General features: G+C 40.8%; 1 protein-coding gene across 3 annotated transcripts in view; it reads left to right on the top strand.

Moving 5' to 3' along the window:
- The window catches only part of LOC109988579 (RNA binding protein fox-1 homolog 3), a 542301-nt gene that overhangs the window by 253429 nt on the left and 270950 nt on the right, over positions 1-17922 (top strand). For all 3 annotated transcript variants that reach the window (XM_065949245.1, XM_065949247.1, XM_065949244.1), the window contains exon 4: positions 4217-4279. In XM_065949245.1, coding sequence (XP_065805317.1) covers positions 4258-4279 — 22 coding nt within the window. In that variant the 5' untranslated portion in view covers positions 4217-4257. The remainder of the gene's footprint in view (positions 1-4216; positions 4280-17922) is intronic.

Here is a 17922-nt window from a genome sequence, read left to right as displayed (position 1 = left end):
CTAGTCGAGGAGCTCAGCCTTGACACACACACACACACACACACACACCCCATTTGAAATAACCCCTTTCTTCTGGCTGATTAAATGCTGCAAAACTATTACTTGATCAGACATGCAGCGATATTGTAAAAGCTGGTGGGTCCTGACATCACTTCCCTCCTGCCAGTTATACATGACATCATTTCCTGTGGTCATGATGATTAGAAAAATGACTCCTTGTTTCCAAACTCAACTGCTCCCTTTTTTTAAACCCCCCCCATACTCTTCATTAGAGGCAACAGCAACAACAACAGCAATAACATCAACAGCAACAGCAATAACAATAACAGGTGAGGCGGTGCTTTTAATTACAGACATGCTGGACCTGTTGTTGCTTCCCCTGCCCCTGCAGCCTCGGCCTTAACGTCTTTAAAGATCTGTCAGTTGTTATTCTTTACATTGGTATGCACACAAACCATCATGAGCATGCAAACACACCTTCCTACATTTATTTAAACTGTGCCTGGTCAATATAAATACTGCAATTTTGCACAATAACACGCAGTATGTTGTTTCTCTTTTGAGAGCTACTTACAGCCCTTCACAAACAGTGAAATATTTTTCATTGACATACCAGGCACGTCACCCGACGGTTAATAATGAACCTTTAAGTAAAATATGCAGACAATTCTTTATATTTTATTTTCTGCACAATGGGAAATGTTGCACTCAGAATGACTGCAACATTTTTTTTTTTATCATGGTTTTGTGTGATATAGAAAAAGTCAGAAGTGACTTCAAATATTTAGGGCCCTATTTGGAGGCTTCTTAAAAGCGTTGTCGAAAACTTGTTGACTAAAATTTGAGGTGCATGGTGATTTGGAGCGGGTCTGACTTAGTCGTGTTAGTTTTTCGGCGCTCAGTCTGGGCGCTAAAGTCAGAGCAGGGTACAAAGAGGTTGGATTAAGTTGCTCAAGTCTCATTCCCCTTTAAGATCCAGGTGTGTCATCAACATAAACTAAAGGTATACGCTGTAAACATTTCTTTACTTATTTTCTATGCTGGAATCCTTATATTCTCAAATGCATGCGTAATGGACAATTTGTGCAGTCTGTATTATGATTAATGATTATTACAAATCCATTACTCTCTATTATTAACACCCAACGCAATACATACATGTTTATTGTCTGTATGCAAATTTCAGGCAACAGTCACAAGAACAGTGAGGTTGTAGGTTCAACCTGAAATGACTGGTACTTGTAGCTCCTCCCCTCTTAATCCCTCGCTCTCTTTTCATGACTGACTCTTGATGTGCAGCACATTTTGTGTTTGCATGTTTTTTTGTTGTCGTACAAAATTGTGTAAATGTGAGAAGTCCAATTGAGAGAATTTGTTAGAGAATGAATGCGAGGCAGTAAAAGCGTCTCCCCTCCTCAGCAGCCGCATTATGTCTGTGTTTGTGTGTGTTCTTGCATTAAGGAGGATGAATGCATCTGCTGCGGACATTTAGTCTATATTGGTTAAATTATGTGTTCATATGTCTGCGATTGCTCTGCGTCGGGGAGAAGATGAAAAGTATATTAAACATTCTGCTGACAGCTAATTATCTGTTTGTTATTGTTTGCTGAATGAACTCTATCATTATTGTAAGAGGATAAATTGCTGTTCCACACGCTGCTCTCTGTTGTCTGTTTCCCATCTGCACCTAGTTCATCTTTCTCTTCTTCTCTGTGCTCATATCTGAAACTTTTTTTACTCTGTAGTTTTCATCCTTATGTCTTTTCGAGTTCTATCTCCCTCTCTGTTGTGTTTCTATAAACGTTTCTTGGCTAATTTTTCTCCACTTTGACCTTTTGTTTCATGTTTCATTTAACTTTTCACCCTTGTCGTTTACATTTCCTTTTGTTTTATTTTGTTTTTTCCTCTCCTTCCTCTTCATCTTTTTCTCATTTCTTCTGCGCATGTTTCAGCTTTGATTTGAGGTCAGACCAAGCGGCCGGCGGTCCTCCAGTGTTGAAAAATGAAGCCGATGCGGAACTCGGAAGCGCAAAAATCCTGACAGTTCCTCGTGTGTCCGCTTGAGGCTGCCTGCAGAAGCACCGGAAGTCACATACGCACCACAGCTTTGATTTTTTATGAAGGATAAGCATGACTCACAATGAGGCGTGTAGCTGACCTGCTTGGCTGGCGGCCGTGGTGTAGCTTCTGGTCAAGAGCTCTCAGTATGTCGTTAGGTTAAAAAAGGATTTTCAGCATGTCGACCGCTGCCGATGGGACTCCAAAGCCCCCTGCAGTAACAGATGGGTGACGTCACTCAGGCGCGAACACACACACACATTTTACAAACAAACATAACATACATGAGCGCTTAAACTCCAGTCTTTTCAAACTCTTTGAGCCTCACTCTCTCTCTCTCATGTAGACGCTTATACAAACACACACACACACACTCACACACACACACATCCCAGCCACTATAGGGATTAAAGCTATAGATCAGATTAATGCCAACCATTTAAGAGATCCTCACATACACACAGTCTCCCTCCATCCTGTGCTCGCCACATGCATTTTTAATCAGAATAGGCCCTCGCTCCACCATTACGCACCACTAATTACCATAATACAGCAGCGAGCGGCGAGAGGTGCCCCCCCGCCCAGCCTGTCACCCTCTGAGCCGATCGTCCCACCAACACCAGCGAGCGCCGCTGTCACAGCTGCTGTTCAGCTACAGGAGCGCTTCTCAAAAAGTCGTTTTTCATTTCTCCATCTTTCTTTTCTTTCCGCTGTGTCCTGGGAATACGGCTGTGTGACTGTGTGTGTGTGTGTGTGTGTGTGTAGATTTATCTAATGACCGTGCAGCAGATGCACCAGATGTTAACGTAACACCAGATAAACTGTATTACATCAGTGTCAATCTCTATCAGTTGACTGTGCCTGCCATGTTGGTCAGTGAATCATTTGTTATTTCCTCTTAATAACACAGTGTAGTCTTTCAGTGATTACCTCAGGCCACACCTTTAATATATGTAAGAGAGTCTGAAATGTCTTCATCCAAACTACATGAATAACTTCTGCTCTGTCGGAGAACATTCAGCTTCCAGGAGGCAGGAAGCAACAGGGTCAAGCCTTTAATGACAGTTTTTTGTTGTTGTATCTGTTGCTATGTGCAATTGAACATATTCACTGTGCCAACAAATGAGTGGAATAGACAAGCGTCAACCTCCGGTCTCGAAAAATGAAGCCAATTCAGAAGCTTGAGGCTGGTTGCAGGAACACCGGAAGTCACATACACACCACAGGCAAAAAAGCTGTTTTTAACAGCATAAATTAACATGTTACAGCCTGGTACAAATACAATATTGGTCTGATTAGTTATATTCATCATGGGCAAACACTGTACGGGGAGGGGGACTTAAAAAAAAAATTTTTTTTTAAAAAAACGATACGTGATATCCATAGTTAGGAGTGTAGCTGACATGATTGACAGGTGGGCGCGATGTAACGGTTCGGCTCTCAGCCTGTCTTTAGGTTGACTGAAAGTTAGGCTGAGACAGGAATCCAAGCATGGCGGCTGCTGCTGATGAGCCTCCACAGCCCCCTCCCGTAACACATGGCTGATGTCACTCAGGCTTCATCCATTAATATTCACAGCCTATGGATAAAGAACATATTCCGAGCAAAAAAGAGAAGGAAACAGTTTAAGCACCGACATGACGATCATTCACCAGTCACGTGATGATCTTCGATGAATCATTTCTCCGGAGACGACCAAAATGAACTCAAAACGACGGGAAAACCAACCTTGTTAACCTGAGATAACAAGAGAAATAAGTTGAGATCTTGAAAAAACAAAACAGGGTTAAACAAAATGTATTTATGTATGTCCACTTAGGGCTTCTGTATCCTCATAAGAATTAGAAAATCATAATGTTTTTTTGATTAACTGGTGATTCCAGTGTCCTGATACTAAGGTATTGTATCATACGAGTTGTGTGTATACAGTAGTTACACCCCTAGTCTGGCTCAAATCAATTCTTACATACCAGCATTAAATTAACACTTGCACACTAGTTGAATTTTGGTCCGTATGTAGAGGAATCATCGGCTGCGTATATTTTCAACATGTGAATCAGTTGTGTGTCTCGTATGTGTCACATCCTGCGTTTGATATGAACTCTGTCTCTGTTGCGTGATAACATTATTCTCTCTCTGTTCTCTGATTTTCTAACAGGGCAGCACAAAGGTCCCTTCTCTGCGACCAGTCGGCTGTACATGGAGACCCCCAGTTGGGCAGGTCAGTCTGTGTGTGTGTGTGTGTGTATGTGTGTGTGTGTGTGTGTGTGTGCGTGCGTGCGTGTGTGTGTATATGAGTGGGAATGCACTCTTGTTTTTTAACACACAATCGCACGTCTCATGACCACATCTATACGTTACCACATCCAGTGATTTCACTGATACGTGTGCTCTGACATCTACAGCACAGCTACCCATGCAGGTGTGTGTGTGTGTGTGTGTGTGTGTGTGTTTTCAGTGGGCTGTCTGTGTGGATGCCTGTGTGTGTGTGTGTGTGTGTGTGTGTGTGTGTGTGTGAAGAGGGGAGAATGTGCTGACTGCAGTGCTTTGGTTCTGGGCATGCCCATTAGAAGTGGCTATAAATCCTGAGTGCAGTGCTCTCACTGTGTCAGCAGTCCAGCCAATGAATGGATATTAAACGCCACAAAAAAGCCTCTTTAATTCTGCCTGCCTCTGCCACACCGCTGCACACTCTCTCCCTCTTTCTCTGTATCTAGCTATCTATCTATCCATCCACCTTTCTTTTTTCTCCCCGTTTTCCTTTCTCCTCCATCCCTCTTGCTCTCTCTCCTTTAGCTCTCTCTCTCTCGCTCTCTCTCTCTCTGTAATAATTGAATAAAGAAAAGAAAAGGGTCCTTTAACCCTAGCTGCCAGGTCTGTTGAGGTGAAAATATCACCAGTTAAGGAGCTGGTATCTAATACATTATTTACAGCTTGTCATGGTGGCCTTTAAATCTGAACTTTGGGCCCTTATATGCTCCCTCTCAATATATATACATACAGTATCAGAAATTAGAAAAAAGCTGAATCAGTAATTCTTCAGGGTTCATGGGATTAGTTTGCTTCTAGATCAGGATCGGTGAGTAGCAGCTGTCAATCAAGCAAAAAGCAGACAACTAAATACTAACATGTTAAACCGTTGAAGTGCTGACAGTTTGGCAGAGGCCGAGTATTATATTGGATGAACTTCTGCAGTCGCTTTTGGATCTTAAACGCAAAGTGTTTTGCCGTTATGTTTCCCAGTTTTCCTGTGTGCACGATGTGTTTTAGTGCGGACTCGTAAACGCTGGCTGTAAACGCTCGGTCCTAATGTTACCCTGCACTACACTTTTCTCTGCTGCAACTCGGCGCTCGCTTCCAAAACCCCTCACTGCAGCTTGATCATAAAAAATGTATTATTATTTCGATTAAATTTTGAGCTTCTGAAGCGTGACCCTGGCTGTAGGTGTGGCCATCTGTCCTACCAGCACATCAATAGCAATCTAATAGCAGGAGGAAAGATCAATCACAACCAGCTTAGATCTGTGGAAATATACACGATCCACGGAGTTCTCAGCCTCTGCACCACTATATTGTGTGTAATATCTTGAGTCCGCTGTATGTATACCTCTGGAGCTAGGCGTTCGGTTTAGCACATTGTTGTTTAAAAATAGAACATAGCACACACAGACAAAAGCGAGGATTAGAGAGCTGCATGGTGGATATGTTTGGGTATTATATTCGTTGACTCATTACAAGAAGAAATAATGGTTGGAACATCTTTGAGCAAACACCAGAGAGCAAACCCATGAAATATTTTATAGTAGAGATCAGCTTAATCAACATATGCCATGAGGGAGTGACTGGAATTTTTAATTTACATAATAACTGAAACACACACACACACACACACACAGTTCCTCCTCCCTCTCCGTAATATCAATTACAGCTCGGCCTGGTTTAGCCTCTATCAGTGTTCGTCAGCAGGCCTCCAGGCCCAATCAAGGCTGTGCAGCCCAATCACACTGACATGGCAGCTAATTGAAAAGTTGTGCGTAGCTCAAAGAGACGATCATTGTTGAAGATCCAGTGAAGCTCCTTTGAAGCTCCACGAGGAGATTTTTGATGGTGATACTGAACAAGCGCTGTTGTGTTGGAAAATGTGCATTCTGTGTACCCATGTATTGGGTCGATAGCAATATTCTATCATTATTTTTTCATTTTCTATATATTGTGAGACTTTATATAAGCTGCACTCTGATAGAAAATTATCCATGAGCAGGGGTGTGTCCATGGACTCCCATTGAAAAATGGTTGGCCAGCCCAGGTGTCACAACAAAATCCTATACTATGATTGGCTATTAGCTGTTTCAAAGCCAGGACTATGTGACTGTTACAATGTAGCACATTTTCTTTTTATTTTGGACTTTAAATTGTAAATAAAAATATCTATTGCATAATCCGGGTTCATTGGGAAAAAATAAGTCCATTACAATTTGCAAGCATTCTCCGGCACACTGTCTTAACTTACAATGAACTAAGTAGCAAAGTTCTGGTTCTTATATACAGAAATTATAATGAAGTTTGAAGATTTCTATATTGCGTCTGTCTTGTGTTACTTTAAAGTGGATTTTACTGTGTAATTTTACATTTACCTTTACATTATTGTATTTTTTTACATTGTTATATTTTTTTTATTTAAATGATGTAAATCTGTTTGATCTGTTTTTAACTTCTATTTTTACTTTTTTCAAGTATATTCCTGTCCCCTGTTTTCTAGAGCTGCTGTAATGGACAAATTTCCCCCACGGGGGATCAATAAAGTTTATCTTTATCTTTATCTTTATCTGATTGGTGGACACAGAAAGACTAAATATATGCTTTTCATTTGTGTACGCGTGCACACAAACTCCATGCCACCCTGCATACTTAGAGCCCCAGTTGAGCTAACCAAGTCAAGAAAATGTAGACAAGCCCCAGTCTATGAGGAACAAACGGTTTTTAGTGATATTAACTTAACATAGGAACGATTCAATGGGGCAGATGGGATTCACCCTGTTTCCTCACTGAGGCTTAGTGATCCAGACTAAAGTAAAATACTGTTTTGCCTTTACATACCTTCTAAATTATTTGAATGAATGTTTTGCCGCTTCCCTTATTTGTTGTTAAGCAGGTGTTTTCAGCCCATATTGTTGAAGTGGCAGTCTGACTCTACTCTACCACTTGTGTCTCTGTCTGGAAAATAAATAAGTAACACTGCTGCATTTATGTTCAACAGGCTTAAGACAAACTTTGCATGAGACTGTGGCTTTCTGGAGGTTGAACTCTGCAAACAGAACCATTTTCAGGTCACTGACAAGCTTCTTCTACTTTTTTTTTTTTTTTTTTTTTCATTTTAGCACCTCACCCTGTGGACGCTTTTTTTTCTGTATGAATAGGACTCGCTTGTTATGTTTTGTTATGAACTCCAGACACTCATAGAAGAGGTTGTTTACGTTTATCACTCAGGATTGTTGCTGACCCCTCACACCCCTCACACCCCTCCCATCCCTCACACAAACTCTTTACTGTGTTGCAGTCTGGAAAAAGATACTGAAGCATCCGGGCCCTCACTACCAGACTGTGTAATAGCTTCATCCCCCGAGCCGTCAGACTCCTTAACATACAGTGACTGACTTTTGCACACTGTATAATAAATGTATACTGTGTATACTGTAGCTGCACTTCATAGGTACATGTAGATCAGTTGATGATGGTCTGCTTTTAAAAACTACCTCTGCCACTGTCACCTTAAATTGCCACTTTATCTGTTTTAGCCACTGTATCTGTTGTTACTTATTGGACTGTTTTTCACTCCACTTTACTTTGTTTACTCATTTAACCATTTCCATCTTCTCATTACATTTAATCTCATATCTCTCTTCATTTTAATTCTCAATTGCCTTGTGTAGCATCACAGATCTAGAGGAACAGTTTGTCTCACTGTGTACTTTGTATATGGTTGAAATGACAATAAAGAGAACTTGGACTTGAGCTGCCTTCAAGTTCTCAAAAGTTGTATTTAACCATAAATTGAGTTATCTAGAATTTTATGCATACAACTGTTTGTTTTGTTTTTTTGCGAAGGGAATGATAAGTCATGTAAGGATGTCCTCACATGTCAGCGGGTATAGTGGATTGAAAAAGGGGAACAACCTTTGTAGGTACTGAGATGTTTATGCTAGCAGTGTGTTTCTTATTTCAATCCCCATCAAAAACTTTGTTTGGCATCATTGTGTACTGTGAGATTTTTCCACTCTGCCAGGTACAGCATGAAACACTTGAAGGGTGTGAATATTTGTATTGATTTTCATTCTTATATATAATTTGTTTTTGCTAGTATGGAACCTTGACAAAAGTCAGCAGCTTCAAAAAGTGTTGTTGATGGTTCCTCAGTGGATGTTCAAGGTCCACAGGTTCACTGCCGAATGGAGCAGAAAACTACTTTCTAACAAACCAACATTTTGTAGTTGTTGCAGTTCAACATGGAAACATGTTTTCCATTATTTAACTAGGCTTCTGAATCTTTAGAAACCTACTATTCAAGCCACTAACATGTGTAACAAGAGTAGGACAGAGGCAAAGATGAGTCAATATTGTAGGCCTAATGTACAGAGGCCATGGTCCTCCAAGTGGGCGGCCTTTCCTGCAAGTCATTTCTGACTCTACTCTGTTAATAAAGATGGTAGACTGACCATCGTCAGGGCCCTCATCAGATGACCCTGTTGAAGTACACATGCCGAAATGTGGCGGTCAAGTGTTGCTGGAGCTTTTTGACCTCTTCAAGCCTTTCACTCTTCTTGCACCTTGGAAGTTGGTGAAGTTGTGCCAGAAATTTCCGCTCTGCTTCTTCAGCGTACAACAAAGTTCAGTATTTATTTAAAGCTCCTGTGTGGAGTTTTTATCTGGTTATGAAACAGACTGAAGTTTATACTGATCCCTTTGTATGACCAACTGAAGTAAAAGAGACAATCAGTGAGAAGATTGATTGTTCATTGGACTTTTTTTAATGACTCTGTCGAGGGGGAGGGGTCAGGTGAGGCAATTACCGGCATGAGGCCAAAAACAGCCTATTTTTTTTTTACCTCTTTCATATCAACGATTCAGTATGAGTGATATGTATGATGCAACAGGAAGCATGATGAGAACATTACCTACACTACTTAAGCATTCACAGGATAAGGACAAAAGTTACCGCTTTGTCCACAGGGGGCGCCAACATTAACACAAAGCTAAAGTTCCTCACAGTAGCTTTAAAAAAGGCCGTCTTTCTCTCAAAGCTGACATCTAACCTTTTCAGTGGCATCAGTGCTGAAAAGATCTGTAATCCCCCCGCACCCACTATTTGTGCCTACATTGAACTATTCAGACCAAATTTATTTTCTAACCAGGCAATCATGTTTATTTTTGCTGTAAAATGACTCCTAAGCCTTCCAAGTGGACACTTGAGGTACTTCATTTCTTTGCACTTTTGCATTGCCTTCATTTTTCAACACTAAAGGTTGCCGCTTGGCTCAGGCTCTCATGTAAAGCAATGTAAATAAATGTCTGCAATGATTAATAGAATACCCTTACTGTCTAACCCCAATGTTATGTAATGAGTTTCCTGAACAGCATCATCTCTCCAGCAGCAAATAGAGCTTCATGACACTTCTCATAATTATACTATTAGGTTGACATTCTTCTGCTGCCCAGAGGTTAATGAAAACTCTTGTTGTTCAACTAGTTCAGAAATTAGTCTCACTTCTTCAATTTTATTTTACATTTGTCACATATTTGCCATCATCAGGAGACAGATGGGGTTGAACTACAACACAATATATAGTGGTAAGATAAACTTGGACTAAAACAAGAGACCAGAGAGGCATGCAGCACAATGAGTATTGACTGATCCTTGGAAGCACAAACTAATCCAAACCGTACCTGTGGCGCTGATTGCTCCGGGCTGATTGCTCCATGCTGATTGGTAGAATTTGACCCCATAGTCATTTGTTAATGTTAGAGAAGCTGTGAGTGTTTGTTTCCTCCTCATTAAAAATTAAAGCTTGGCCTTAATTGGTGTTGGAGCGCAAAGCAGCCAGCGAGCTGTTAAAGCCAGCCTTACATTATTAACACAAATAAACACCAGCATCTGGGGCTAAAGAGGAAAGATCGCCATGGTGATGATTTAACAAACAAACACGCACAAACACATACAGACGCATGGTGATACACAACAAATATCTTCAGTCTATTATTGCTTTGCCCCCTAATATCCGATGATTCAATTCATCTGTAAAGGAGACCCAAATTGCCTCACTTTTTGTCTGCAAATCAAATTGTTTTTGTTGCGTACCTTTACAAAAGGAATGCAAGAAAAAACAACGAGGCAGGATGTAAACATAAAAAAACAAAATTTCAGTTAGGATACTTCCATGTTCATCTACAAGGTTTACAGGGAGCAAAGTTTTCTCCCACGGGTGTACTACTCTTCGTTACTTGAAGAGTGGTTGGAACCAATAAAAACTCCCAATACAGCTGTGAATTAATATTATATTATATTAATATCATTGTCAAACACGGGACGTTGGGGGAACTGCAACCCAAGCTACTGCTAACCTAATATTCAGATTCGTTCAGCTTTTCATTCATCTAGAATTTTTGAAAAAAATAGTGTATTTAATCGCCAGGACCCAAATTATCTGAAGAGGCCTTTCCACTCCGAAATAAAAATTAATGGAGACTACGTTTGAATGCAAAATGAAACAGTTACAAAAGTTAATCCCAAACTCATTACAAAGACTAAAGTAAGGAGGGGCTGCTAGAGGAGCTACAAGAGTAGATGTTGCAAACACATTTTTGGTTAGTATTGCATAACTGTTCATTTATCGAGACGTGTTCATCAGAAGTGGAAAAAAACTGAGATTATCTGATGTTGTTGTTGTTGAACTTGATGTTGAATCTGAATCTGATGCTGAATCTGATGTTGAACTTGTTTTACGAAACAAGTCAGAACCTAAAGTAAAGCAGTTTCAGGCTAAAAACAAGCTTTACTGGGCTTCAATGGCTTTGAGCTAAGCTGCCGCTAGCTTAAGTTCACTTGCTGACTGAACTGCCTGATTTGGTAGACTAACATTTCAAAATGGCAGTGATGTGACACAGTAGTTGGTTAAAACTGTATTACACTTAACAGCTGGTGCTTATTGTAAAGTTTGTGAAAATCTGCAACTTGTATGTAGAAATTGAAACCAAAAATAGGCTGACCGGCATAGACTTGAACCAATGATCGTAGCTCTGTTGTTTCACTGACAAAAATATGACTGTCAAAATCCTGAGAAGGATACAACCCAAGCAGCAACCTCTGGTGTTGAAAAATTTGGCAAATGTGGAAGTGCAAGAAACTGCATTTCCGTGGGTGTCCACTTGAGGCTGGCTCCAAAAGCCAATGAATCCCCATTAGGGCCCATATCAAAATGCCCATGTTTACAGCAGATATAAAAAAGTTGTACAATAAAGGGTACAAGGAGAAGAGTAGTTTTAAAGTATTTCTGTATCTTTAGAATTATTGGATAGAGATATTGGTGTGTAGTGAATGAATATAGAGGTATCTTGTTTTGGGAGCATTATTAGACAGGGGCTACAGATACCCTCTGCTATTGGTTCATGTTAAGTCTATTTCACCCTCTCTTTATCTCTTCTTAGCTTTTTCAGTCACCGGCGCTCTTCTGTCTCTTGGACTCTGCCATAAGATATGGGCTAACTTGTTTCTATTAAGCTGCACACCGGTGTGTGAGCTAGGGCTTTAAAGCCATATGCACTTCTCCCCTGAGAAACGTCTCCTTCTGCCAAAATGACAAGCTGAAAGCAGGTGAGCACACATTTACATAATTCGGGGTGCGGTTAATTTGACTACCTGGTGAGGGCTTTTTGCAACCTCTTAGTCTGTTGTTTGATTGATCTAAAGTTAGGTAGTTTCAGCAATTTCTAATATGGCAGCCACCATCGTTCAGCTTCAAAATGCCTCTTCAGAAACCAACGGGTCACATCACTGATGTCCATGTTTTATACAGTTTAAAGGGCCGCCCTAATCCAATAGAATGTGCATTTATTCATCAGCAAAGAAGGGTTAAAAGGCTCAGTAGGCACAAACTGTGATCAGTGTGGATTCAGAGGCTTTTATGGTCAAGACACACAAACACACAGACAGGAAGAGAGATCTCGGGAGTGTAAATGACGAAAGGTTCTCTGTGAATTTGTTAAAGTGATGTCCAGTGTCTCTGAGCTGCTTTTAACACTCCCAGAAAGGCCATTACAATTAAAGGAGCACTGGTCATAGCAGAGGGAAATGGAGAAGAGTGTGATGAGAGTAAAAGAGGGATGTCAGCACAAAGAGTGGCAAAGATGCTTTTAGCCTCTCTCTGCAGGAGTAATGTCCAATTACTGCTCCGTTTGAGGCCGCCGCCTCACAGCGTCATCAGCACACAAGCACCAAGTTATGGCCCTCTGCAATGGGCCGATTGTCAGCTGCCATGGATCACAATCAGCCGGCGAGTCCTCTGGGCCATCCAGAGGAGAGGGGCATTTCACATCGAATATTCATGTTGTTTTACCCGTTACAAAACGCTGGAAACTCTTAGGCAGTGAATATCAAACATAATCACACAGAGACAAAAGCTGAGTGCTGTTTTTTTTTTTTTTTTTTTTTTTCTTTTCAATTTTACAACTCACATCTTAGTGAAATGTTTGCTTTTGTTCAGTTTGGTATTTTTCTCTGCTGAGTTTACAAAAGAAAAGATGACAGTGTGTGCCTGTGTTTCATCTCCTCAGACTCTGACCAGCAGGTGGTACCAGATGTTTAACTTTCTCGTCTCCGTCACACTTTGAACAGTGCCACAGTTGCTGGATTGTTGCAAAAAAAAATGCTGTGTCGAAACATGTCAGAGCAGTGAATCCTTTTGTTTATGAGTCTCTGTTCTCTGAAGATTGTACCTGTGGGGGTCCCTCCTGCTTAGAAATGTGTGCAGCTTGACGTTCTCTGTGGCTGTGAGGGATCTTTGCCTCCAGAGTCTTTCCTTATTGGTCACTGATATCATTTCAGGATTAAATCAAGGGGAAAAAACACTTGTTTTCATAGTTTCTTTTCACACCCAAGAAAGTTGCATTTTAAGCAATTCTTGTTTGATCACAGCTTGAACAGTAAAGAACTCTACTTCACAGCGATGTGAGAGAGGATGTGTGCATTTTGCATTTGTTGTGCTTTTTTTTCTTGTTTATATCGAGAACCAGATTACTGCTTTCTTTACCACTGTGTCCTGTAGACAGAGCGAGAGGACGAGAGATGCTAACAAGCTTAACAAACAACTTAGAAAGAGCGCTCAGTGATAAGAGGAGCTGGACTCTGTGGTGGTGTTGACATCGAAGAGGATGTTTTCCAAGTTGTTTTGCATCCTGAGTAACTTTTAGCAAACCCCACCATCCCTATGCAACACAAGACCCACACCATTGTGATTGAGCAGAGGGGCTTCTTTAGGGTTTAAAACAAATCAGCCAATAGAGAGACAACTGGATTCTGTCACACATACATTTATGAAAAGACCCGTAGAATCTAAGAAAATACAATCCTAAATGTGCAAAATATTTAAAGCTGCAAGAGGCGTGAGTGGGTCATGGTACCTTAATGCATGTTTGGGTCTGCAGCTGCAGGTTGTGGATCAGCCGTGGGCTCTGCTGCTCCCCACAGCATAGAGAACAAGTTGGGCAACACTTCTGCTTCTCTACACTAGAGGACCAACATTTTAAGTAGATCTGTTGAGGGTGGATCTGGAATGAAATGTGTGAAACTTAAATCGCATGTAAGGGTTAGTACTTGGTCTTACAAAAAAGGTGGCGCTTGGACCAGAACAGTTTTATATGTTGAGCTGTTCATGCAGGCACAATCAATAAACCAGTGAAACTGTAAACAAGTCAAACATTTCTTTGACAGTTACAAATACTTTCTGCTTGACTGCGGCACGAGTAGATTGAGATTGAATTTTTGGGCATGTCCAATCTGCCAAATATGTGATTCATTTGGCTGAAAGCAATGAAAGAAAGGAAGAGAAAGGTTCCCTGCTTTCCAGTAGGTTCATCGCACTGCTTGTGGTGCTCAGGCCCTGCTGAAATCTAGAATCTATCACACAGCACTTTGTCTTTGTGGCATTATATTCAGTTCATTATGCACTGGCACACACACACACACACACACACACTCGCTCCTACCTGTATGCCGAACATGCAGCTTTCAGTCCATCGCAGTAACGTGCTGAGGCTGCTTGTTAGAGTCGATTCTCACCTGTTTAATGACGAGCAGGATGGGGTCATAAATATGTGTGTGTGTAGGTGTGTGTGAGTTTGTGTCAGATTGCCTCCATGCAAGCGAGCGCACACACACACCTACAAATGTGCTGACCATCTAATCATTAAATAGGATAGTTTGCAAGCACTGTCATTACATAATGATGACACACACACACACACACAGATGAGCACAATGTTCTAATTCAGCTTATTCTATTGATGTTGTACAAATATCAAATTGTGGCATATCAAACAATACTACAATGAAAATGTTCAACAGATTCCGTAGCAGCTTCAGGTCAGACAGTTTCACACCCCCTTCCTGTAAAACTTGTTCCTCCCAAACCTCCTCTCTCTCTCTCCGCTCTCTTTCTATGTCTCTCTATCCCCCTTTATTCTCTCATTCATCATGTTGACAACAGCACAGCTACTTTTGTGAAATGGAGAAAAATGTTTAAGTCAGCTTTTCTCTGTCTCTCCCTCTGCTTCCCTCCCTCATCCCTCTTGGCCATCTAGATACGTGTGTGTGTGTGTGTGTGTGTGTGTGTGTGTGTGTGTGTGTGTGTGTGTGTGTGTGTGTGTGTGCGCACGTGTGTGTGTGAGGAGGGCAGATGGGAGTAATTTCTGCTCAGTGGAAACCACTTTACATATGAAGACGCGTATGGGATTTGGCCGCAGATGCAAAGTTGCCAGTTATTAGGGAATTGACTCACTTTGGTTTCCTTAAACCTCATATAGAGGGAACTGTGGATGGCACGCACACACACACACACACACACACACACACACACACACACATATTTATGCAGATTTGCATGTTCCTACAGAAGCAATTTTGTGTATGCAATCATCACACAACTCATATCGCGCAGAAGCAGAAGAAGGCGGGATGTTAAAAAACACATACACTCTCACAAACACAGTATTACACATAAAAAAAGCGTGTTCTTCATCTTCCCATGTGTCACGTCCACTTAGCCCTGATTTGTTTTGAGTAGTGCTCCTGTGTTGTGGGAATATGTGTGTGTGTGTGTGTGTGTGTGTGTGTGTGTGTGTGTGTGTGTCTGTGTGTGTGTGTGTTTGTGTATGTGTATGAGAGTGTGTCAAGTCATTTAGATGCCAATATTGCTCTTCCCCTCCTTTCTGATATCAATAAGCTTCACACAGCCTCCCCCTCTGCTTTGATATGGAAACCTTTGCTCTCTATCGAGTGTGTGTGTGTGTGTGTGTGCGTGTGTGTGTGTGTGTGTGTGTGTGTGTGTGTGTGTGTGTGTGTGTGTGTGTGTGTGTGTGTGTGTGTGTGTGTGTTTTTATATGCATACTCATACACACACGCCCTTGTGTGTGAGTGGAGCGTTTGAGATAATATGACTTTAATGAAAATAGTGCCTTCTATCTGATAAATGGAGTGTGTCTGCGCTTTAGTGGAGGCATGATTATGTCATGGGATTAAGATTGAATCCAGGATATCATTTTGGGCTTTCTCTCATCTGATTGGCTGAAATTTTATGGGGGCTCTTATTGATGGGACCTTCTCTGTTAGTTGTTGGTTTTGGAAGGCTGTGAGATGTGTCAGTGTATTTCAGTAGTTCTGTATGTTTTAACATCGCTGTGGTGACAACAACATCTGTGCATTAAGTTTCCTTATTGCATGAACAAATAGTATGACCTTGCCATTAAGACGACGGAGGATTTTTAAGGCTTGCAATGCGACTTTAAGAGCAGATTTTCTGAACAAAACAATGCTTTCTTCTTCATCCCTGTCGTCACACATCCCCCGCCCCTCCCGTCCTGTTTCATTAGCAGGATTCTGTAAGGCAGGAAAATCAGCCGACAAGTGCTAATAAACATCTGGAAACAAGGTTCTATTAAATGATTCGATTGTTATATGTTTTTCCTTTTAAGCCAGAGAAAGCTTTTTTCTTTTCCGGTTTGTAAAGGCTGTTGGTTCTCCTTCAGTTGCACTCTTAAAATGACACTGCTTCCCTGAGAGGACGTGGCCATCTCTCTTCCTGCATATGCCTGCAGGGCTAACGGTTGGAGTAGGCTGAAGGAAGCATTGTCCGCGTCCATGTGAGCACATAGCCAAGACCAACAAATACAGAAGGAGTTTTATTCACCCCGTTATAGGCCCTACCAATACAGGACTTCTGGGGCCGATATCAATATTAGTGAGAATAAAAATATCTTTTGATCTGTCTTCAATCTGTAGAGATAGATATATATAGATATACACATGTATTGTGTTGATCCCGCAAATGCAGTTATCAAACACTTGTGGAAAAGATTTATAATGAAGACAAGATGGTCACTCAACTGGAAAGTAACTGAGTACGTACGTGTATCACCGCTTGACACTCTGGAGAGTGATACTGCTTGTAATCCTTACAGCGCCCTCTGCTGGTGAAAGAGAACAGCTAGTGTAATACAATGATGCGAAAATGAAATGCTATTTGACTGGTGAATAAATCTAGTAATATCAACGATAAAATTAGCCAATACCGATATTTACATGATATGCTAATATCGGCTGGCCGATTAATCGGTCAAGCTCTAATCAAAAAGATGTTTCACTTTGCAGAATAAAATTTTATTTTACCAAAGAGAACCTGGAATGTAGACAGATATGAATCTGTAACCAATTTCCTCATGAAATAGTTACTAATTATGATTATTTGTTGGGTAAGTGATGATTCCTTCAGGAAGCAGAGAGAATCACTTCCATGATTCCCCGCCAGCCTCCACGTCATCTTTTGTTATTGTTTCCATTGAGAGCCCCCTGGCGGCAGAATATACATACTATTTTCTAGTTATTTGTATCCCTAAAATCTGAAAGACCTAAAGGTGAAATTTTTTAATAGGCTCTTGCTCGCTAATTGTTTTCATGTTGTATTAATTAAAACAGGATTATGCAGACAATGATCTCCCGAGGCCAGATAACTCCCGCTCTTTGCTGCGAAGAACACAAAACACTTTACAACTTTATCTGAAAAACTTTAAACACAGGGACACAACAGACAGAAGTCTATGCTTTTGTTTGCACACAGAACAGATTCCCAGGCTATAGTGGTTTTTACTTTAGATCCATTAAACAAGATTCCATTAAAGAGGAGGCCAACCAATCTAGTCCATAGTGATAACCTGAACAAAGGAACTTTTGGGCCTATATCTAAACAAATCATTGAACTGTGACAAGTCAGGAAAAAGCAATTGTGACTCTGTCTTCTACTTTTCAGTGCATACAAGTGACATTCTTTAAAAATGGGGCCATCATTTCAGAAAATCGAGACAGCATTTTTTTTGTTGATCTGTTGGAATTCTTGATTAAATACAGACACAATATAATTAAATAAGAGAAACACTGGTTACTTCATGAGTTATTGATAGAAATACAGTAGTTGTCAATTGAGAGGAATGTTAAAAATCGTACTCCATGGATATAGGGATGAGATCTTGATTTAGAAAGGGGAAGACTCATCACTTCTGCTCTTGAACTGTGAAAACCAATCCACTAATAGTAGAACAATCTAA

Source organism: Labrus bergylta, chromosome 21 (genome assembly GCF_963930695.1).
Source record: "Labrus bergylta chromosome 21, fLabBer1.1, whole genome shotgun sequence".
NCBI classification, from domain to species: Eukaryota; Metazoa; Chordata; class Actinopteri; order Labriformes; family Labridae; genus Labrus; species Labrus bergylta.
Note: the sequence above shows the minus strand (reverse complement) of the source record. Positions and strands in the feature narration are given on the sequence as shown.